At 36.4% G+C, this 16477-nt stretch overlaps 2 protein-coding genes across 2 annotated transcripts; one reads left to right on the top strand and one right to left on the bottom strand.

Moving 5' to 3' along the window:
• The first annotated feature begins 425 nt into the window (after positions 1-425).
• LOC112186968 (probable anion transporter 6, chloroplastic) lies at positions 426-6919 on the top strand. The gene is made up of 15 exons (XM_024325552.2): positions 426-993; positions 1440-1585; positions 1732-1831; positions 2058-2110; positions 2287-2361; positions 2839-2919; positions 3281-3324; positions 3596-3660; positions 4269-4384; positions 4741-4777; positions 5168-5263; positions 5574-5715; positions 5807-5859; positions 6317-6403; positions 6515-6919. The coding sequence occupies exons 1-15, from the start codon at positions 613-615 to the stop codon at positions 6614-6616; spliced, it is 1578 nt and encodes a 525-aa protein (XP_024181320.1). The 5' UTR covers positions 426-612; the 3' UTR covers positions 6617-6919.
• Positions 6920-6999: 80 nt separating this feature from the next.
• LOC112186967 (heparanase-like protein 3) lies at positions 7000-10030 on the bottom strand. The gene is made up of 9 exons (XM_024325551.2): positions 9567-10030; positions 9182-9218; positions 8907-9093; positions 8664-8812; positions 8337-8567; positions 8050-8239; positions 7836-7961; positions 7616-7715; positions 7000-7530 (listed from the first exon to the last, which is right to left on the bottom strand). The coding sequence occupies exons 1-9, from the start codon at positions 9819-9821 to the stop codon at positions 7138-7140; spliced, it is 1668 nt and encodes a 555-aa protein (XP_024181319.1). The 5' UTR covers positions 9822-10030; the 3' UTR covers positions 7000-7137.
• Between the last annotated feature and the right edge of the window lie 6447 nt (positions 10031-16477).

The raw sequence follows: 16477 nt of genomic DNA, 5'->3' as shown, positions 1-16477 counted from the left end.
CTCATCCCCTTCCAGAATGTTTTTAATTTGACTCGAGATTCTGGCTTGAAACCCCCATCGTGATCTACTCATCCCCTGAATTAATAAAAGTCATTGAACTTGTTTCAAAACAAGAGAACCAGGAACTAACGGGGCACGTCACCCCTACCTAAGATCCTCTTCTCAACAGAAATGGTGATAAGCTTTGGTTGAGAAGAGCAAACAATTAGCTGGGCTTCAAGTGGTTGGGCCAAGTTTTGGGCTAGTCCAAATTTCATCTCACAGCCACCACTTTGGAGTTTGGACCTCTCAAACTCTTCTTGTCTTCTTATGATAAAAAAAAAAACTTGAGGTTCCAAAACCATGGGAATTGGGTCCCAACTCTATGGCTCCCACCAAACCAAGAATTTCCAATTACAAATCCCAAAATTTCAAAACAAATCCAGAGCCACAAACCCAATCTCTTTCGTGGCGCAAAATGCCCCGGTACTATTCTTCGGTTGCTCATTTCCTCACTCCTCTTCTTCTTCTTCTTCCAATGCTCTGACCAGTCCGACCCTTCAAATACCCACCAAATTTTCAGACCAAAGCTCCCACCTTTCTCATTCCTGACCTCATTTCAAACCCACCCAAATGGCCAAACTCACTCTCCGAGCAGAAAGCTCCTACCTTTTTTCCCACACCACCTCCACCTCCCACTCCCAGCCCTCTTCTTTCACCTCAGCACCGAAACGCCGTCGTTTGCTGAGCTTCCCTTCGAAGCACAGCTTGAAATTCAGAGTCTTTTGCAGCATTAAGGAGAAGGAGAGCGTCAAGAAGGTCAATGGGCTCCCCGCCGGCGATAAGGTCCACCGGGTCGGGTCGGGTTCGGATTCTGAAGGCGAGTCGGGTCTGGAAAGTGGGTCTGGGGCTGTGGGGTTTGATTTGGACTGGCCTCCGTGGAAGAACATACCCCAGAGATATAAGCTCATTGGCACAACTTCATTGGCTTTTGTTATCTGTAACATGGATAAGGTAACAATGGCTTTAGTAGTAGTCTTGAATTTTCAGGTTGAGTTTTGGGGCTGTGCTGGTTTGACATGGATTTTGGGTTGTGGGTTTTGCATGTATGCTTTTTTGGTTGAAGAAAGTTGGCAACTTTAGCATCAGTTATGTGTAATGTGAGTTTGAATACTAGATTAATATAGGCAGTTTATAATGTCAATGGGGTTTCGTTACATTAGTGCTTCGAAATGAAAGTGCCAATAAGCTTTAAAGATGGTGGTAATGTGGATAACATCCAAGTTTTGCGCTAAGACAATAAGGCTTGTTGATTGGGAGAGAGTTTGAATCGAAGTGAAAAGTGATGATGCTCCACTTTTTTTTATTTACTGAGTTCGTTTGGATAAGGAGGTACAAGTTTGGTTTCTTTTGCCTGTAAAGTTGGACAATTTTTCATTTGGTTTATGTTTATTTGACAGGTGAACTTGAGTATTGCTATAATTCCCATGTCGCATCAGTTTGGTTGGAGTTCGTCAGTGGCTGGATTGGTTCAGTCGTCCTTCTTTTGGGGGTATGCTTTGAGTCAATTGCCTGGGGGCTGGCTTGCCAAGATATTTGGTGGGAGGTTTGTTTATTAAAGCTCAATAAAAGTTTTAAATATTTTCCATATTTATCAATAGTTACCAATTTGCAGCAAATGTTCAATAATGAAAGCTTTCTGCTTTAAGGATGGCAATGTCATGCTCCTTTTACTGTTTTCTTCTAATGCAGAAAAGTTCTTGAGATTGGAGTATTAACTTGGTCATTGGCTACAGCACTTGTTCCTTTCGTTGCTGGATTTACTCCTGGTTTAATTGTGTCAAGAATTTTGGTATGCTAATCTAGTGCCAATTCTATTACTAAAAATTCTTGAATGAGTCCTACTTTTTTTTTTTTTTTGGTACTGTTTGCAATCTGTAATGTGTATTTATTACAGAAGTATTTCCTACTGATATATCACATTTACACCTTTTTCTGTTTGATGACCAACCTATTGTTGGTTTGGGTATAATAGAATTTTCTGTTACTTATTGAAGGCTCTTTTCTTCCAAGTACAGGTAGGTATTGGAGAAGGTGTTTCCCCGTCTGCTGCAACTGACCTTATTGCCAGGCATGTATGACATTTATTTATAGTAATCAGGGTAAACACAATCTTTGGTAAACTATATTGTAAGGCCTAACACACACACACACACACACACACACACACACACACACATGTTCTGCTTGTTGTAATTTGTCTACTAAAGAGAACTCAACCGTTAAACTCACTTTTATTTCATGCAGAACAATACCTTTGGAAGAGCGCTCACGAGCCGTAGCAGTTGTCTTTGGTGGTTTGAGCGTAGGAAGTGTTGCAGGGTATGTATTGTCGTATATAACTAAGTATACAAGTATTTTTTTATTTTATTTTATTTTATTGGAAAACTAGTTAGTATGATTTGCAAACAATATTCTGATATAAAGAATTGAACACTAAAATAGCAACTAGGATTTAATTTCCCTGGCCTTTTGCTGTGATATATATTTGAAAGAAATGACTTCAATTTATATGTGAGCTTAGAAGGTTATAGCAGAAGGGTCTGTTGATTGTCAACGTGATCCTCAGATGATCTATCCCCTGCTGAAGCATATCTGTAAAAACCTTCCTGGATTGCAACAAATCCAATGATACTATTTTATCTGCATCCTAAAATTTTGAAGCATAGTATAAAGAAGGATTTAAGTTTTTTTCATTCTAAATTGGACACAGTTTTCCGATTGCATTTACACACACAGATACATATATGTCTATATTTACTGTATACTCTGCACTTGTTAATGTTAAACTCATTGCAGGTTTCTTCTGGCTCCTCCCCTTATCCAAAATCTTGGCTGGGAATATGTCTTTTACATATTTTCCCTTTTGGGGATAGGTTGGTAAGTAGCTGTCTCAAACTCACACAATTGATGCCCTTAAATTATTCCAGTACAGCATGAAAACTTGTTTTGTGCAATATGCCAGGAACCTTTGTTTTATTGTATATTTTTCGAAAAGAAAAAAAAACGAAGGAAGAAAGAAAATAGTCTTGTTATTGCTTTCCACTGAATAGAAAGATTTCTTTTCTTTTTGGGATTTCTGCCAAGCACCAACGATGCTTCTCCATTTCTTTTTGGGTTCTAAACATGGCCATTTCGATATTGATGCTCTTTTCTTGTTTCAATTTAATACTGTTATGGTGAAGTTTCACAAAAAACTATTTTTATATTGATGTTGTCTCCCACTATATGTGTCTTGAAGGTATGTGGGTTTTCAGTTTCTTGAAGGACAAGCCTCATGGGTTGGTGAGTCAATTCTACCCAAGCATTTGATTTATTTTCTTCATTATTCTCGTTTATTTGGAAAAAAAGAGCTCTACTTTTTTCTCATGTAAAAAACAAACAGTTGACTTGTTATTCCGAATAGAAACTAAGTAATTTTGTTCATTTTGAAATATGTGAAGGCTTCATAAAACTCATTCTTTCACTGCATACTGTACCTTTAGTACTGGAACTCATTCTTGCATAGTTGCATGATGATGACTTTTCTTTATAAACAAAAAAAAAATGGTTATAGGATCCCGTTCAGACATGAGGACAGCGCAGCAAACTTCTCCAAAAGAGTTGGGTGACTCGTTGAAGGTATTATTCTTTTTCTATTGTGTGACTCTGGACATTGTGATGAAGCGTATTTAATTTATGTAAAGTAAGCCTTCAAATTTAAGGACAAGGTGGCATCAATATCATTATAGGCAACCAGTTAGCAAGGCAGGGTTGATTGGTTTAACCATGCCTTCTGTGGCTCTAGTTTGGATGGCATTACCACCAAGGCACCAACATTGTGAATAGTTTACTCAAAAAAAGAAAAAAAAATATACTGAATAGAAAACCTTTTGGGCACAGAAAATCAGAGTACAATTGTTTTAAAATCTTTTTCCATCTGGGGCAATACTCATGAGCTATTATGATTTTTACCCATAATAGTTTGATACATTTTCTTGCATACGCAGAATGCTAGGGAACTCTTGTTATTATTTATTAATGAGCATATAAATGCCTCTGATGCAAACCCAAAGTCATTAACTGACCAGTTCTGATTGTACAGATTGGCTTTGATAGACTTGTTCAGAAATAACATAATTCTGTTGCTTTACACATTAGTATCACGTCTTACTATAGTTTTTATCTTTGCACCAAGTATAGCAATTATAACACAGGGCCTCACTTTCTTACTTGCTTTCATTTGGTAGGATGTACCGTGGAAGGCATTTTTCCGAAGTGAAGCTGTTTGGGCAATGATATATGCTCATTTTTGTGGAAGCTGGGGTCATTATACTTGCCTCGCATGGCTTCCTACCTATTTTAGGTAATTTATGCAGTCCATTCGTTAACTTTGTTCCAAAAATAATATGGCTGTATGATCTTCTTTTCTCATCAATGTGACTCTTTAACTATTGTCTATTCCATTCTTTTCCATATTTGATTTTAGTGATTGTGGGTTGTATAGCACTTCCCAGAAATGGTGACCTGCGACATAGTGTACTAGTTTTCTAAGATTTTCTTTGACATTATATGTTCATCATGATAAGGACCTCTTATCTAAGAAAAATGTTCTCTTCATGCTTGTTGTTCACGTTAGTGTAACTGTCATAACTTCATATTTCGTGTTATGTATACATGTGATCATGAAGATGCTAAACTTTCAACAAACGTGCTATGCAGTGAGGAGCTGAACCTGAATTTGACCGAAGCGGCGTGGGTGAGTTTATTTTAACTCAGCAACTGAAGAAAGAATTGTCATTCCTGCCTGCAAAATCTTGATATGTTGCGTCATATCCCACCATAGATACAGAAAGTAATTATCTTCTGTGAGAATATGGGATGTTATATCGCAAATGCCTTAGCATCACTCAGTTTATTCGCCAGTACAATTTCTATGGTTTACTCACTTAGGTATTTGGACTAGTGGTAGAATTATCCTACACAGTCGCATAATGGGAATTATTAATAAAGAAAAAGAATAGAACAGTCACTAGTATACACCATTAGCATTATATTCTGCACAAGGTAATGTAAATAATACAATTTACCTTACTGTGTCATCAAATATTCAGTTGTATGATGGCAAGGGGATTTATATTTGTTTCAGGTTTCTATCCTTCCTCCGTTGGCGTCAATATTTGTGACTAGCGTTGCATCCCAAATTGCTGATAACTTGATTTCTAGTGGAGTTCAAACCACTACGGTACGTAGAAGTCGAAAATGTTTACTTTGTTCTATAAGATGGTATCAGAAAAACTCAATCTAGTAGAAAACAACAGAAGATAAGAAACTGTGTCGGCATTTTTCTTAGTTGGTGGTTGTGCTTTTTTCTGCTCTTTTATTTTATATTACTTCTATAATACATAATAAGCTTATAACTGTAATAATCTTACTTTTGCTTGATAAATTTACTCATTAAATAATTATGCTCAACTTTTATGAAGAGAATGGTTAATCATTTACATTGAGTTTCAAGTCTTAATGTGTCTGATGACCTTGTTTTGCACATGTAGGTCCGAAAACTTTGCCAAACAATTGCCTTTTTGTCTCCTGCAGCTTGTATGACTCTTTCTTCTCTTGATCTAGGATTGCCCCATTGGGAAGTTGTGGGAATTCTCACTGGTGGTTTAGCCCTTTCAAGCTTTGCAATTTCAGGTACAGAACTATTTGAAACTGGCGCCTGAATCTGGAGGAACGTGGATAAAATTATTTGTCAGTTCTAACTAACATCATTAAATTTGTGCAGGACTTTATTGTACCCATCAAGATATATCACCCGAATATGCAAGCATACTTTTGGTATGTTGTCACAAAGTCCAAATTTCTTTCTTTTGTGCCGGATGTTATTATGCATCCTCTTATTCTTGCTGTGCATGATAAATTTAGCCCAGCTTCTCCAATTAATCCATATTAACAATGTTTTCTGTATTTATGTATCATATGGTTATCTTTATTTAATGATATCATTTTGGTGTAATTTCCTAAAAAGGACTCATTAACAGGTCCAGCCCTTCTATTTTAAGCTCTTGATATTATAGGAACCATAGTACTCATTTTGGTCTAAGTTTGGCAACATGTGTGGTAATATGGCAAGGATAGTGGACCAAAAGACTAAATGTGGATAAATTGCATCTAGTTTCAGACTTGACAATTAAAAATGTTACTGCAGACTATATCTGCGCATTTTAAAATCACATATTTTAGATTTCTTATAAATCCATTCGGGATGCTTAGCAAGTTGAGATATTTTACTCAGGGTATTACCAATACTGTTGGGGCGCTACCTGGAGTAGTAGGCGTTGCCCTCACTGGCTATCTACTTGATTCAACTCATTCATGGAGTGTAAGTGCCAGTTTAATTTATCTTCAACTCCTTTATCTCTATTAGTAGCATATTTCCTTCATTTGTTTCGCCCCATGATGTTTATCTTTTGATTTACGTTGTATTATGCAGATGTCATTGTTCCTTCCATCAATATTATTCTACCTGACTGGTACAATTGTTTGGTTGGTGTTTGCCAGCAGTAAGCCTCAAACCTTTACAAAGGGAGATTGACCTTTTTATGCTATGGTTTATTTCTCTTGAATGAAGCTTCCAAATTGAGGGAATCTTCTGTCAATTCATTACTAGTTTCTCAGGGCAGAAATTAACTTAGTAGTTGCAATTTGGCTGCACTGTACATCTAGAAGGAAAGCTATACATGTATGTAATCATCTCTCATGTAATAGGTCTTTTTGTTACCAGGACTAGGTGGTCATAGTTGGCTACTATGGATCGAACATGATGAAATGTGATATTGTACAGCTGCGTAAGGCTTCAAATTGTATAAAAGATTTGAAAAGGTCAAAGTTTTTGTCACATAAGAATCTCACCCTATCGCGGTTTTTCTTATGAATAGCCCCCTTCTTGGGGATAAAGAGACTTTCCACACTATTCACTGAAAACTCATTGATTTATCTTCTTCATTTGAATAAGAGAGAAAAAAGGGAGCCAAAAAAGGCCATCATCGAATTGTATTCTATCTCTTATTTAAGCAATCACTATATGGTACCACTTTTGATCCCACATAGTACTACCTACCTGCAAGCAGGGGGAACAACGTATGGTATGTGAACAAATACAATTGAAAATGGAGCAACAATTATCGGTTGCGATGAATTTACAAAAATAGGTTCTAATGTAGGTATGTTCCCAGATGAATCCACATTCAAAGCGTTTCCATTAAGCAGCATGGTTTGGCTTTGTATATTTCCATCCTTTGGTGTCAAATGGTATTCTTCTCTTTCTGTATCACCTCTCACTCTTTCTGTTGAGCTTCTTAGACCGCTATGGTGCTTCTTCAGCATATGTGATCTATGAGACTTGTGATATTTGTGTCTATGTCGCAAACTCCAGGTACTGTTGAAGGCAACCTTGGCCTGAACAATGGTGGTGTTGTGTAGGTTGATCAATAGTACTACAATCCCTTTCTGCAAGATGAAATAGTAATTAGCTCGGATAGAAAGAAAATGCCACCACCATCTTTATCTTATACTGCAGTTTTAGTAGACGTACAGATTGTTTTGCACAGTGTGTATAAGCACGTATCTTTTTGGGTCCAGCAAACCTCGTTGACAGTACATTTCTTCCCATTAATCGGTGCCAAAGAAGAGCACTGTCGTGGAAAAAGTCAAAAATCCAGCAGGACTTAAAAGAACGGTACGAGAATATGAAAGAATTATGCCTTAATCTGATAAATGAGATGTAGAGTAAAGATGATGATTCAATCAATCACCTGTAGTAGTCTGGATTGGGAACAAAGGTAGTGGTGTTGAGTAAACCATAGTTTCCACCAATCAATGTCTGTCTGCAATAAGTTTTGGTATCATAAGATGCAGACATACCAAGCTGATCCAAATACCTATTGTAACATCCAAATTAGTAATCGCCTTTTGAAACTGAACAATAGAGATGGCACAAAATGCTGATCAACTGTTAAGCAAAGTTACCAGAAACTGAACACGAATGCATCCGTGACAAGATGATGACCGCTGTTATAAGCACCTCCTGCTTCCCCAACCCATGCACTTGCTGAAGTTGCAGAGGTCTTTAGGATGTTTCGAAGGCTGCTAAATGTGTTAGCAATACCATCCAGATACGCCGGATCAAGAATCTTTTCAATAAGGTGTTGATCAACCCCTAAGAATACAAGGTACGTATGATTTTAATTCCAAAACATGAACTAGGGAGCAAAAAGGAAGTTTCAAAATTAGTTTATCAAATCAACAATGTCTACCTGGCCCTAGATTATATATATGGTGAGTGACCGCATCTAATGAAGTGGTGGTTTTATCTGCAAGTTCTTTGAACCAAGGTGCATCAAAGAACCCTCCAGGTGACAAGATTAGTGGCTTTGGTCCAACACCCTTGTATACATTCTGTACTATGTTATGCAGAGAAGCTGTATCATTGACATACTGACTTGCTGCTACTGCTGTTCCAACTCCACGCCCACATAGCTCATTCCCTGAGCAACATTCAAATAGCTTCAGACAAATTCATGACAAAAATAAAAAAAATTCAGACAAGTTTTTATTTTTTTAACGAGTGACAGTGTTCATACCTAGCTCCCATCCAGCTATAGAGTAGTTGTGTTTGACAGTGTACCGAATGAAAGATTCGGCATTGGTAAAGTCCCAAGCTCCAGTTGCAGAGCCATCACTCTGTAAAGTTCGTCCGGGGAGGGCATTTAATCCAAAGATAATCTTAGCCCTGTTAAAACAATACCATGGAATAATGTCAACTACATCTGGTTTTCAAAATCCAAATTTGAATGAAGAAACATAGGGAAGAGATTATTTTTTACCCTGTTCTCAGAAAAAAGGAGTTTAATTCATCCCATCTCTTCATGGGTAAGCACCCCTTATTAAATCCAAACATAGCTGTGGTATTTTTAACAAAAGGAACTGGGCAAGGTTCTTTATTGTCTTCTGTATCATATATGACTTTATCTTGCAAGGTACCTCCCAATCTAAGTTTCAATGGTGAAAAAGCTGCACAATTAGCTCTATTCAGTAAATTTTAGGCTCATACAAGATTATAAGCTAAGTCACAGTCATTCAGATATCTAGGAGTTCTTACCCTTTATGGCATTTGATAAGATAGTGTTACTTAGATCCTGCACAAGAATTATCAATTAAATATCAGAAAGGATTTTCCAGAAACAAAATAGATCAGAAAGCAGACTTGAGATTTGTACATTGGCTTAGAAGTTAGAACAGAGAAGCTTTTCCAAATAATGAGATTAACTTTCAAAACATGGCCATAATTAACTCATAAACATTCAATCTGAATAGAACAGTACTACCAAAAAGTTTTCTTCTTTTATCATGACAAACTGGTAAACTTTATTATAGAACATCAAAGATAGAAAAAAGTGAATACAATTATGTTCAAGCACTCAAAAGCATAATAAAGATTAGTGATTTCAGATCATTAACTATAAGCAATGACAAATGTGAGATACCAGATTAAGGAGAGAAGCCTTGCCCCAGCTGCAAGTTCCATAGTCACATTTCTCAGGAGGCCACCAATCCAAAGTTGCACAAACAAAATCTTCATCAATTTTCCCAATGGGTTCTTTCCCATCAATTCTAACCAAACCTTCAGTACTACCTCCTCCTATTCCCTCTCCTTCTGAACTCACACAATGAATGAAGCTCAAGAAACCAAACAAACACACCCAGAAACACATCCCTGTTCTCCAGATTTGAGAATCCATTTTCAGAAACCTACACACCAAGAATGCTCAAGATCTCATCAGTGTCTCTCTGTTCCTCTATAAATGGGTGAGGAATAGGAACCCATACATGAAAAGTGAAAGAGTTTGAGGTTACTTAAGAGGGAAAACAGAATTTTGGTGTATTTTGGTGTATGTAATAAGTGAATCAGATAATGAAGTAACAAGTTAACAGAACATGTGATACTCGGACAAAAAAGGACAAAGGTCCTCTCTTTTGACAACTTGGGTATTATTTTACCAAACTGAACTGTTATTTTCTCTTTTCAGTTTTTGAAAAAGCATTGAACTTTGTAGCTGTGTTGGAATAATGTGAGGTGGGTTGCAACTGCTGCAACTCTTTTGCAAGTGGGTTTTGCTTTTGGCTTGGACCAAAATAATTAGAGTTGAATAAAACCCTGGTTTTACTGTCTGAGAGCGGCGGCCAGCCACTCATTTGGCCTTGGTTTTGGAATCGAAAACGTGCACTTCGCTAGCACAAGGGCAGAAAGAAATGGGACTGAGTAGAAAAAGCTGTTTTGAAAATCTAGTTGACATGGTATTGCATGCTTGTCTGAATTTCCCATAATAATAGGGTTACTTTGATATTTCTATTTTTGTACAAAGGAAATACAGTTTCTATCCTTTTAGATCTATAAAGTCTCTCATTTGCTTTCATAGTTTGAAATAAGAAGTTGAACTAATGGTTCCAGAAGGTTAAAAGATGGTCTCCTACATTTTTTTTGTGACTACAAATTAAAGAAATATAGAATGCATGGTAACCAATGCAAGGCATGAGATTATAGTATTTGAATACTAATTGGTGACTAGCTATTTTATTCATGACAACACAAATTCTCATCGAGACTCTGTTTTCATCCTTTTTATATTGAGACAAGCTAGTGTACTGGTGGGTATGAGATACCCTCATTTACAACTATTTGAACAAAAATTTACAAGTATTTGAACCAAAATTACAACATTGAAAAAAAAGTTACCATATTCATTTACACTATTTACATATAGTTAAACAAAAATTACAACATTGACAACGAATTTGTTCAAAAACTTGTAAAAATGTCGTAAGAGGTGTAATTACCATTATTAGAACTAAAATTACAACATTGACAACGAATTTGTTCAAAAACTTGTAAAATGTCGTAAGAGGTGTAATTACCATTATTAGAACTAAGATTACACAAAGTATGACTCAAATTACAAGTTTGACAACAAAATTTGTTCTCACTTTTGTAAATGTGGGTATGAGATACCCACCACTACACTAGAATTTCCCTTTTATATTTGCCCTTTTTTCTTTTTTAACAAAAATAGCTCATTTTCATGATCTAAGCATTGGAATAACAAAAATAAAATGATATAATACCCATATATATATATATATATATATCATGTATTTTCTGCAGTAAGCATTAAGCAAAAACATCAGAATCTATGATGTTACAGCCTACCAAAGTACCAAAATTGAAGTTTGTTGGGTTAATGGAGTGTCTATATGACTATATCCATGTGCATGTGGCTTGATCTAGACCAAATTGAGTGTAAAATAAGACAATCTCCCCATACTTGCATGCATCACACGACCTATACCTCAACCACCTTCAGAAATTGCTTGGGTCCAATTGCAATTATTAATTTATTATTTTGCTGCACTAGTCTGAGATTTTAAGCGTTTTCTGTACCTAGCTAGCTTAATTTCAACGGGATCGGGTGAGTTTTCACCCAAAACAGAACCATCTAACCTAATCCGTTTGATGTTAGATTTAGATATTGCTAGGTATGTTTTGTGGACTTCAGCTCTCACCAACTACACCAGCATAGCAGCTAGCATTGGGTTTTGACTAGACTAATCTCCCAATTTGACCTATAAGCATGTCTCTTTTATTTACTTGGCTGCAAGTTAAGTTTTATGAAACCTTTACATACATCTATCTTACATTCTTACTTAACAGGGTATCTTGTTTAGGTTGATCTGTTATCACAACTGCAACTGCAATATACTCTTTCAAGGTTTCAAAAGTAGCTAGCTACCATTCATGAAACTTTATCCATGGCCATGGTGTCCGACTCAAAACCAGTGTGTAAGACAAAATGTGTTCTCAAATTCAGAAATTCATACACATATAGTCCAAAAATAAAGATATGAAAATACATTTAATGGGTTATTTTAACATTTGAATAGGTTTTTTCAGCCGGATAAGATCCATGTGATTAGGTGGGTCATGATCAACATCATCTTCCATAAGTATCAGTCCAAAAAATTTGTTCGACTTTCATGTAGTTCCAATTATACCTCATTAATGTTATCAAGTAAATTACAAATGCATGAGAACAGAATAAAGTGCAGACGTGCAGTCCCTAGCCTAATTCGAATTGGTTCGATCTTCTGAGTTAAGGAAAGAACAAGTAAAAGAAGTTTAGCAAAAAGATAAGAATGCCTTCGTATTAATATTTGATATGCTAACTGCAGGTCCACACACAAAAGTGTCTTCTTCTTTTTTTCTAATTTAGTTAGCAATAAGAGTTCTTTGCTCAATATTAGCTAGCTTAATCAAGCTGAAAATAAAAGATTCCAATTACTAGTTGTAGTTACCTTGCCCAAATCCCTTTTTGGCTTGATTCGACATGAAGCAATAGAAGGGTTTAACAAGTGTTTCTACTGAGCTCTAAAGGATCAGCTGAAAGTTTATTAATAATAATCAAAGCTGCAAATTTAGGTTTATACAGGAAACAAACTCTTTTTTTTTTTTTTTTGTGAAATTCTAATTTAAGTATTAGGGAAAAAAATGTTTTTAAAGAAAAAATAGATACAAAAAGAGGGGGACAAAGCCAAGACCTCCATAGTAAAACACACCAAACATTAAAAAATAACTAGCTAACGAAAACGAAATTGTTCGCGTGGTAAGTTTCTTTCATTGTCCCAAGAGTCGTCGGCAATAGTAGGTAATGTATGCAAGTGTTACTTTTCTAAACGAAAAACTCATCAAGTATAGCTCTCCCCGAACTAAAAGTTTGAAAATAATATATATTTTGCGGACCACAATTTTGTTGGCATAGTTCTCAACAACAAAAATTGTCGAGACCATGATTTCTACCCAAAATCGTGGGGACAACAAGTGAATTTTTGGCCAAAATCACATGTTCTTATTTTCACACCAAAAATTTGCCACTCTCAAATAATGATTTTTTTTTAATAACTCAAATAATGATTTCTAACACTTCTCAAACTGATGGAACTCAAAAATCATAAACTAAAATTATTATTATTTTTTTACGATTTTCTTAGGTCATAAAACAATAAAATTCATTAAAAAATAAAAATAAAAAACTGTTTACAAAATTTGTCATGGTTTTTTTTTAAATGAATTAATAGAGATAAAAAAAATATAACAAATTGTTGAAGGTACATATTAAATTTTTTTTTTTTTAAATAGGATTTGATATTATTAGTCATCAAAGCCATAAAAACAGGCCAGAGTCTAACATGCACTTACACAAGAGATCCGGTAAAACTAGATAATCATATCTAAGTCAATACTAAACTCATTAAAGTCTAAAGGAACACTCGCTGGAAAGCAAGCCTAAAACAAGCAAAAACAACCTCGCTACTCTAAGGAAAACTCAATCATCTAGTCTAATATGCCAGCACGCAATTGTGGTACAAATAACAACCAAAAACATCTTAGAATAACCCATATAGATTACTCCAACTTTAGAAGGCTTGTAACCAGATGTCTAACAGCTGAGAGACTTAAGAAAATGCTAGCTCCTTCCCCTTAGGGTTAGAGCCAGCACTGTCCTCAGTCTCTTCAGGATCCAACAACCTCAACAACAGGTTGGTCTTGCTCTTCTTGTCCAGTGCAGCAGACTCAACCAGCCCAAGATTGAGCTCAAATCTAGGCCCAAAGGCCCAAGCACCCCCCCCCCCCCAATTCCAAAGTTGAGCCTAGGCCCAACGACCCAAGCCCACACCTGAATAGAGGGCAGCCTAACTCTCTGATGTAGGGTTGTCTCTGCCGCCGCCAGGCCCTCCGGCAGCCTACCGTTCCACCCGAACATCATGCGTCCATCAAAGACCACCAAGCCCAGGCGAATCCGGTATAGAACCCGAGACTCCTAGACCTGCCGATGCCCTATAGTTGCACACACCTCCTCAATTTGCTACACGTCGCTCCGACGTTCGCCCCAACGCCAAGCAAGCCTTCATAGTCGGTGCAAGTCAGAAAGAAAGATCACCTCTTTGCCACCGACTCTCGGGTCCCGATCTGTCCACCCAACCTGCAAACACCAGTACTCAACCCGCGTATGTTGACACCCAAGACGAGAATCCTCACTTGCTAGATCAAACAGAGATTTGAGGAAACTCAAGAAGAAGTTTCCGCCACCGCCGCCGCTCTCTTCTCGTCTCGAGACGCTAGGTTTTCGCTAGTATCATTTGCGGGTACATATTTAATTGTTCAAGAGTGTTTTGGTAAAATTAAGGCTGTATACTTAGCTTTTTAAATATTTGAAAAAATGAATTGGAGGTTTAATAAGTAGGAGAGGTCAAGTATCAAATCTAGAGGTTTAACTAGAACCACCCCTTTTTTTAGGGTCTTTCTAAATGTACTAAGCAAATATCTAAATACACCCAGCATTCTAAATATTATTCTACATTTCCCGTTTTACCCTTGTTTAAATAAACCCAACAACCCTTGTTTAATTAAACCTAGCAAACATAGTAGTAAGCTGAGCATCTCTAAGGCTCTTGAGGCTGCCCAGACTGTATGAACACTAAAGAAAATGATAGCTAAACTACATTACCACGGACAAAAGTTAATCAGAGAACAAGAAAATTGGAAATACTCTTTTAACCTTTTTGAGTTTTTCTTTTCCTCTTATCTCCTTGCTTATTATACTTAAAGTCCATGAATTCGATTAAGATGAAACTCTAAGTCTCCAACCCATGTGAGTCTTCTTCTTCACCAGCTAGCAATTAACTTACAAGAGGAAACTAGTGACGCTTACAAATAAACAACTGAACAATGGATCCTTTGGTCAAAGACCACGCTAGGGACTCATAACTTGGGGTAAAACACAATAAAATTCTTCCCATTATGCAACAACCTCCAGAACAGGAATTACCATGGGGATTACGATGGGTGGAAGATAGACAGTGTGATCAACGTACTATGATCTCTGGTGCATGAACTTCTCTTTTCTCTGCATATTCCTGTGCTGCTACTTCCAAAACAGACTCCGCCATATGCAGGCCATCTTCACGACAACGCAATAAAACAGCAAACTCTTTCAGCCTGAGCGAACTCTAAATGATAAGATCTCGGTGGAAGTCATTTTCAATTCAAAGGCTATAGGAACCACCTCTATCTCGGTGGTTTCTTTTGTTCTAGGTCTTCGTCGGTAAACAATAGCAACCGCTATACTTGTGGCGTTGTGGATTCGTGTATGCTGGGTGTAGTATAACGAGGGCAAAATTGGAAAATACTGGACAATTTTTTAATTGCTGGGTATATTAAGAAATTTGCTGGGTTCAAATAGAAGCACCCTTTTTTTATACAGAACGTATTGCTTTTTATTTATCGTTGAATAAATATCCCCTCACCATGTCTCTTTTCTCTTCCAAATGTTCGTAAGCAATCTTTGACTAATTTCTCTCTCCCTCTGTCTCTCTCGTCTCTTCTCTTTTCCCCTAAGAATGTTCTGTTTCTTTTTCATTAATTACTCAATTCAATTAATATACAATACAATTGGAGTTTAAGTATAAACACAAATCCAGCCCATTCCTGAGAAAATTTCAAAATTCTCTTATTTAGTATTGTTATTCATATGCCATATCATGCACCGCATGGACTAGAACTTTTAAAGGACTGCTGACAATCCTGACATCTTGATGAGAAGTTCCAAGATATTACTCAAGTTTTGGCAGTAGTCGAGTACAATATCTCTTCTCGTATGCAATCCTCATGAAAGAACAATGAAAACTATGAACCACATGCAATACTTGTATCCATTGCTGCTCAATAAAATCAGAAAATTAAGATAGTACAAACAACCGTGATAAAAAAATCTTTGACACTAAAACAACAGAAACCCTAGACCAGAATTTTGTTGAAAAGGAACCCTAGACCGTAATTAGCATAATAGAAAATTTATGATCTGAATGTATTCTTATATGTGTTGAGGAAATCTTTGTCGTTGGAATTGCAGTAAACTTTTCATTTGTCAAAGAGAACAAGAATAACAATGGGGTGAGAAAAATTACGAGGGAGTCCATTGTGATCGAGTAGAAAGAACGAGAGAAAGTAAAAGTGTGGAAAATTAAACAAAATTTGATAAGGGATAGTTGTGACTCTTTACCTTTTGGTTATTTTCTTACAATAAATTTTTAGAAAATGAGATTATAAATCAATTTGATGATTCGAAGAAAGTCATTATTCAAAATTTCTCATAGGATATTGCGCTTGTATACTAAATTTTAACTCAGCTGAGCGTTTTCTTTCGAACCTAAATACAGCTCCAACCTAATCATGATATAATCTAGTATGTGAGTCCAAAAATAGAGAAAAAACTCTAATTTTTTTAATTAATAATTCAAAACGTACATTACAATCCTGATGGAAAAGAAATCTAAACCCTAGCTC

This window comes from Rosa chinensis, chromosome 2, assembly GCF_002994745.2.
Source record: "Rosa chinensis cultivar Old Blush chromosome 2, RchiOBHm-V2, whole genome shotgun sequence".
Lineage (NCBI taxonomy): Eukaryota > Viridiplantae > Streptophyta > Magnoliopsida > Rosales > Rosaceae > Rosa > Rosa chinensis.
The sequence above is the reverse complement of the archived record's forward strand: the minus strand, read 5'-3'. Positions and strand labels throughout refer to the sequence as shown.

What these genes read in the sequence shown, in the direction of transcription:
- LOC112186967 (XM_024325551.2), bottom strand. Translation starts at nt 9,821, where the DNA reads ATGGATTCTCAAATCTGGAGAACAGGGATGTGTTTCTGGGTGTGTTTG. An exon ending in TATATATAATCTAGGGCCAG is followed by an intron (nt 8,240 to 8,336) that starts GTAGACATTGTT and finishes TTGTATTCTTAG; the next exon opens with GGGTTGATCAACACCTTATT. An exon ending in CCCAATCCAGACTACTACAG is followed by an intron (nt 7,716 to 7,835) that starts GTGATTGATTGA and finishes TTTCCACGACAG; the next exon opens with TGCTCTTCTTTGGCACCGAT.
- LOC112186968 (XM_024325552.2), top strand. Translation starts at nt 613, where the DNA reads ATGGCCAAACTCACTCTCCGAGCAGAAAGCTCCTACCTTTTTTCCCAC. An exon ending in ATTTGACCGAAGCGGCGTGG is followed by an intron (nt 4,778 to 5,167) that starts GTGAGTTTATTT and finishes TATTTGTTTCAG; the next exon opens with GTTTCTATCCTTCCTCCGTT. An exon ending in TTCAAGCTTTGCAATTTCAG is followed by an intron (nt 5,716 to 5,806) that starts GTACAGAACTAT and finishes AAATTTGTGCAG; the next exon opens with GACTTTATTGTACCCATCAA.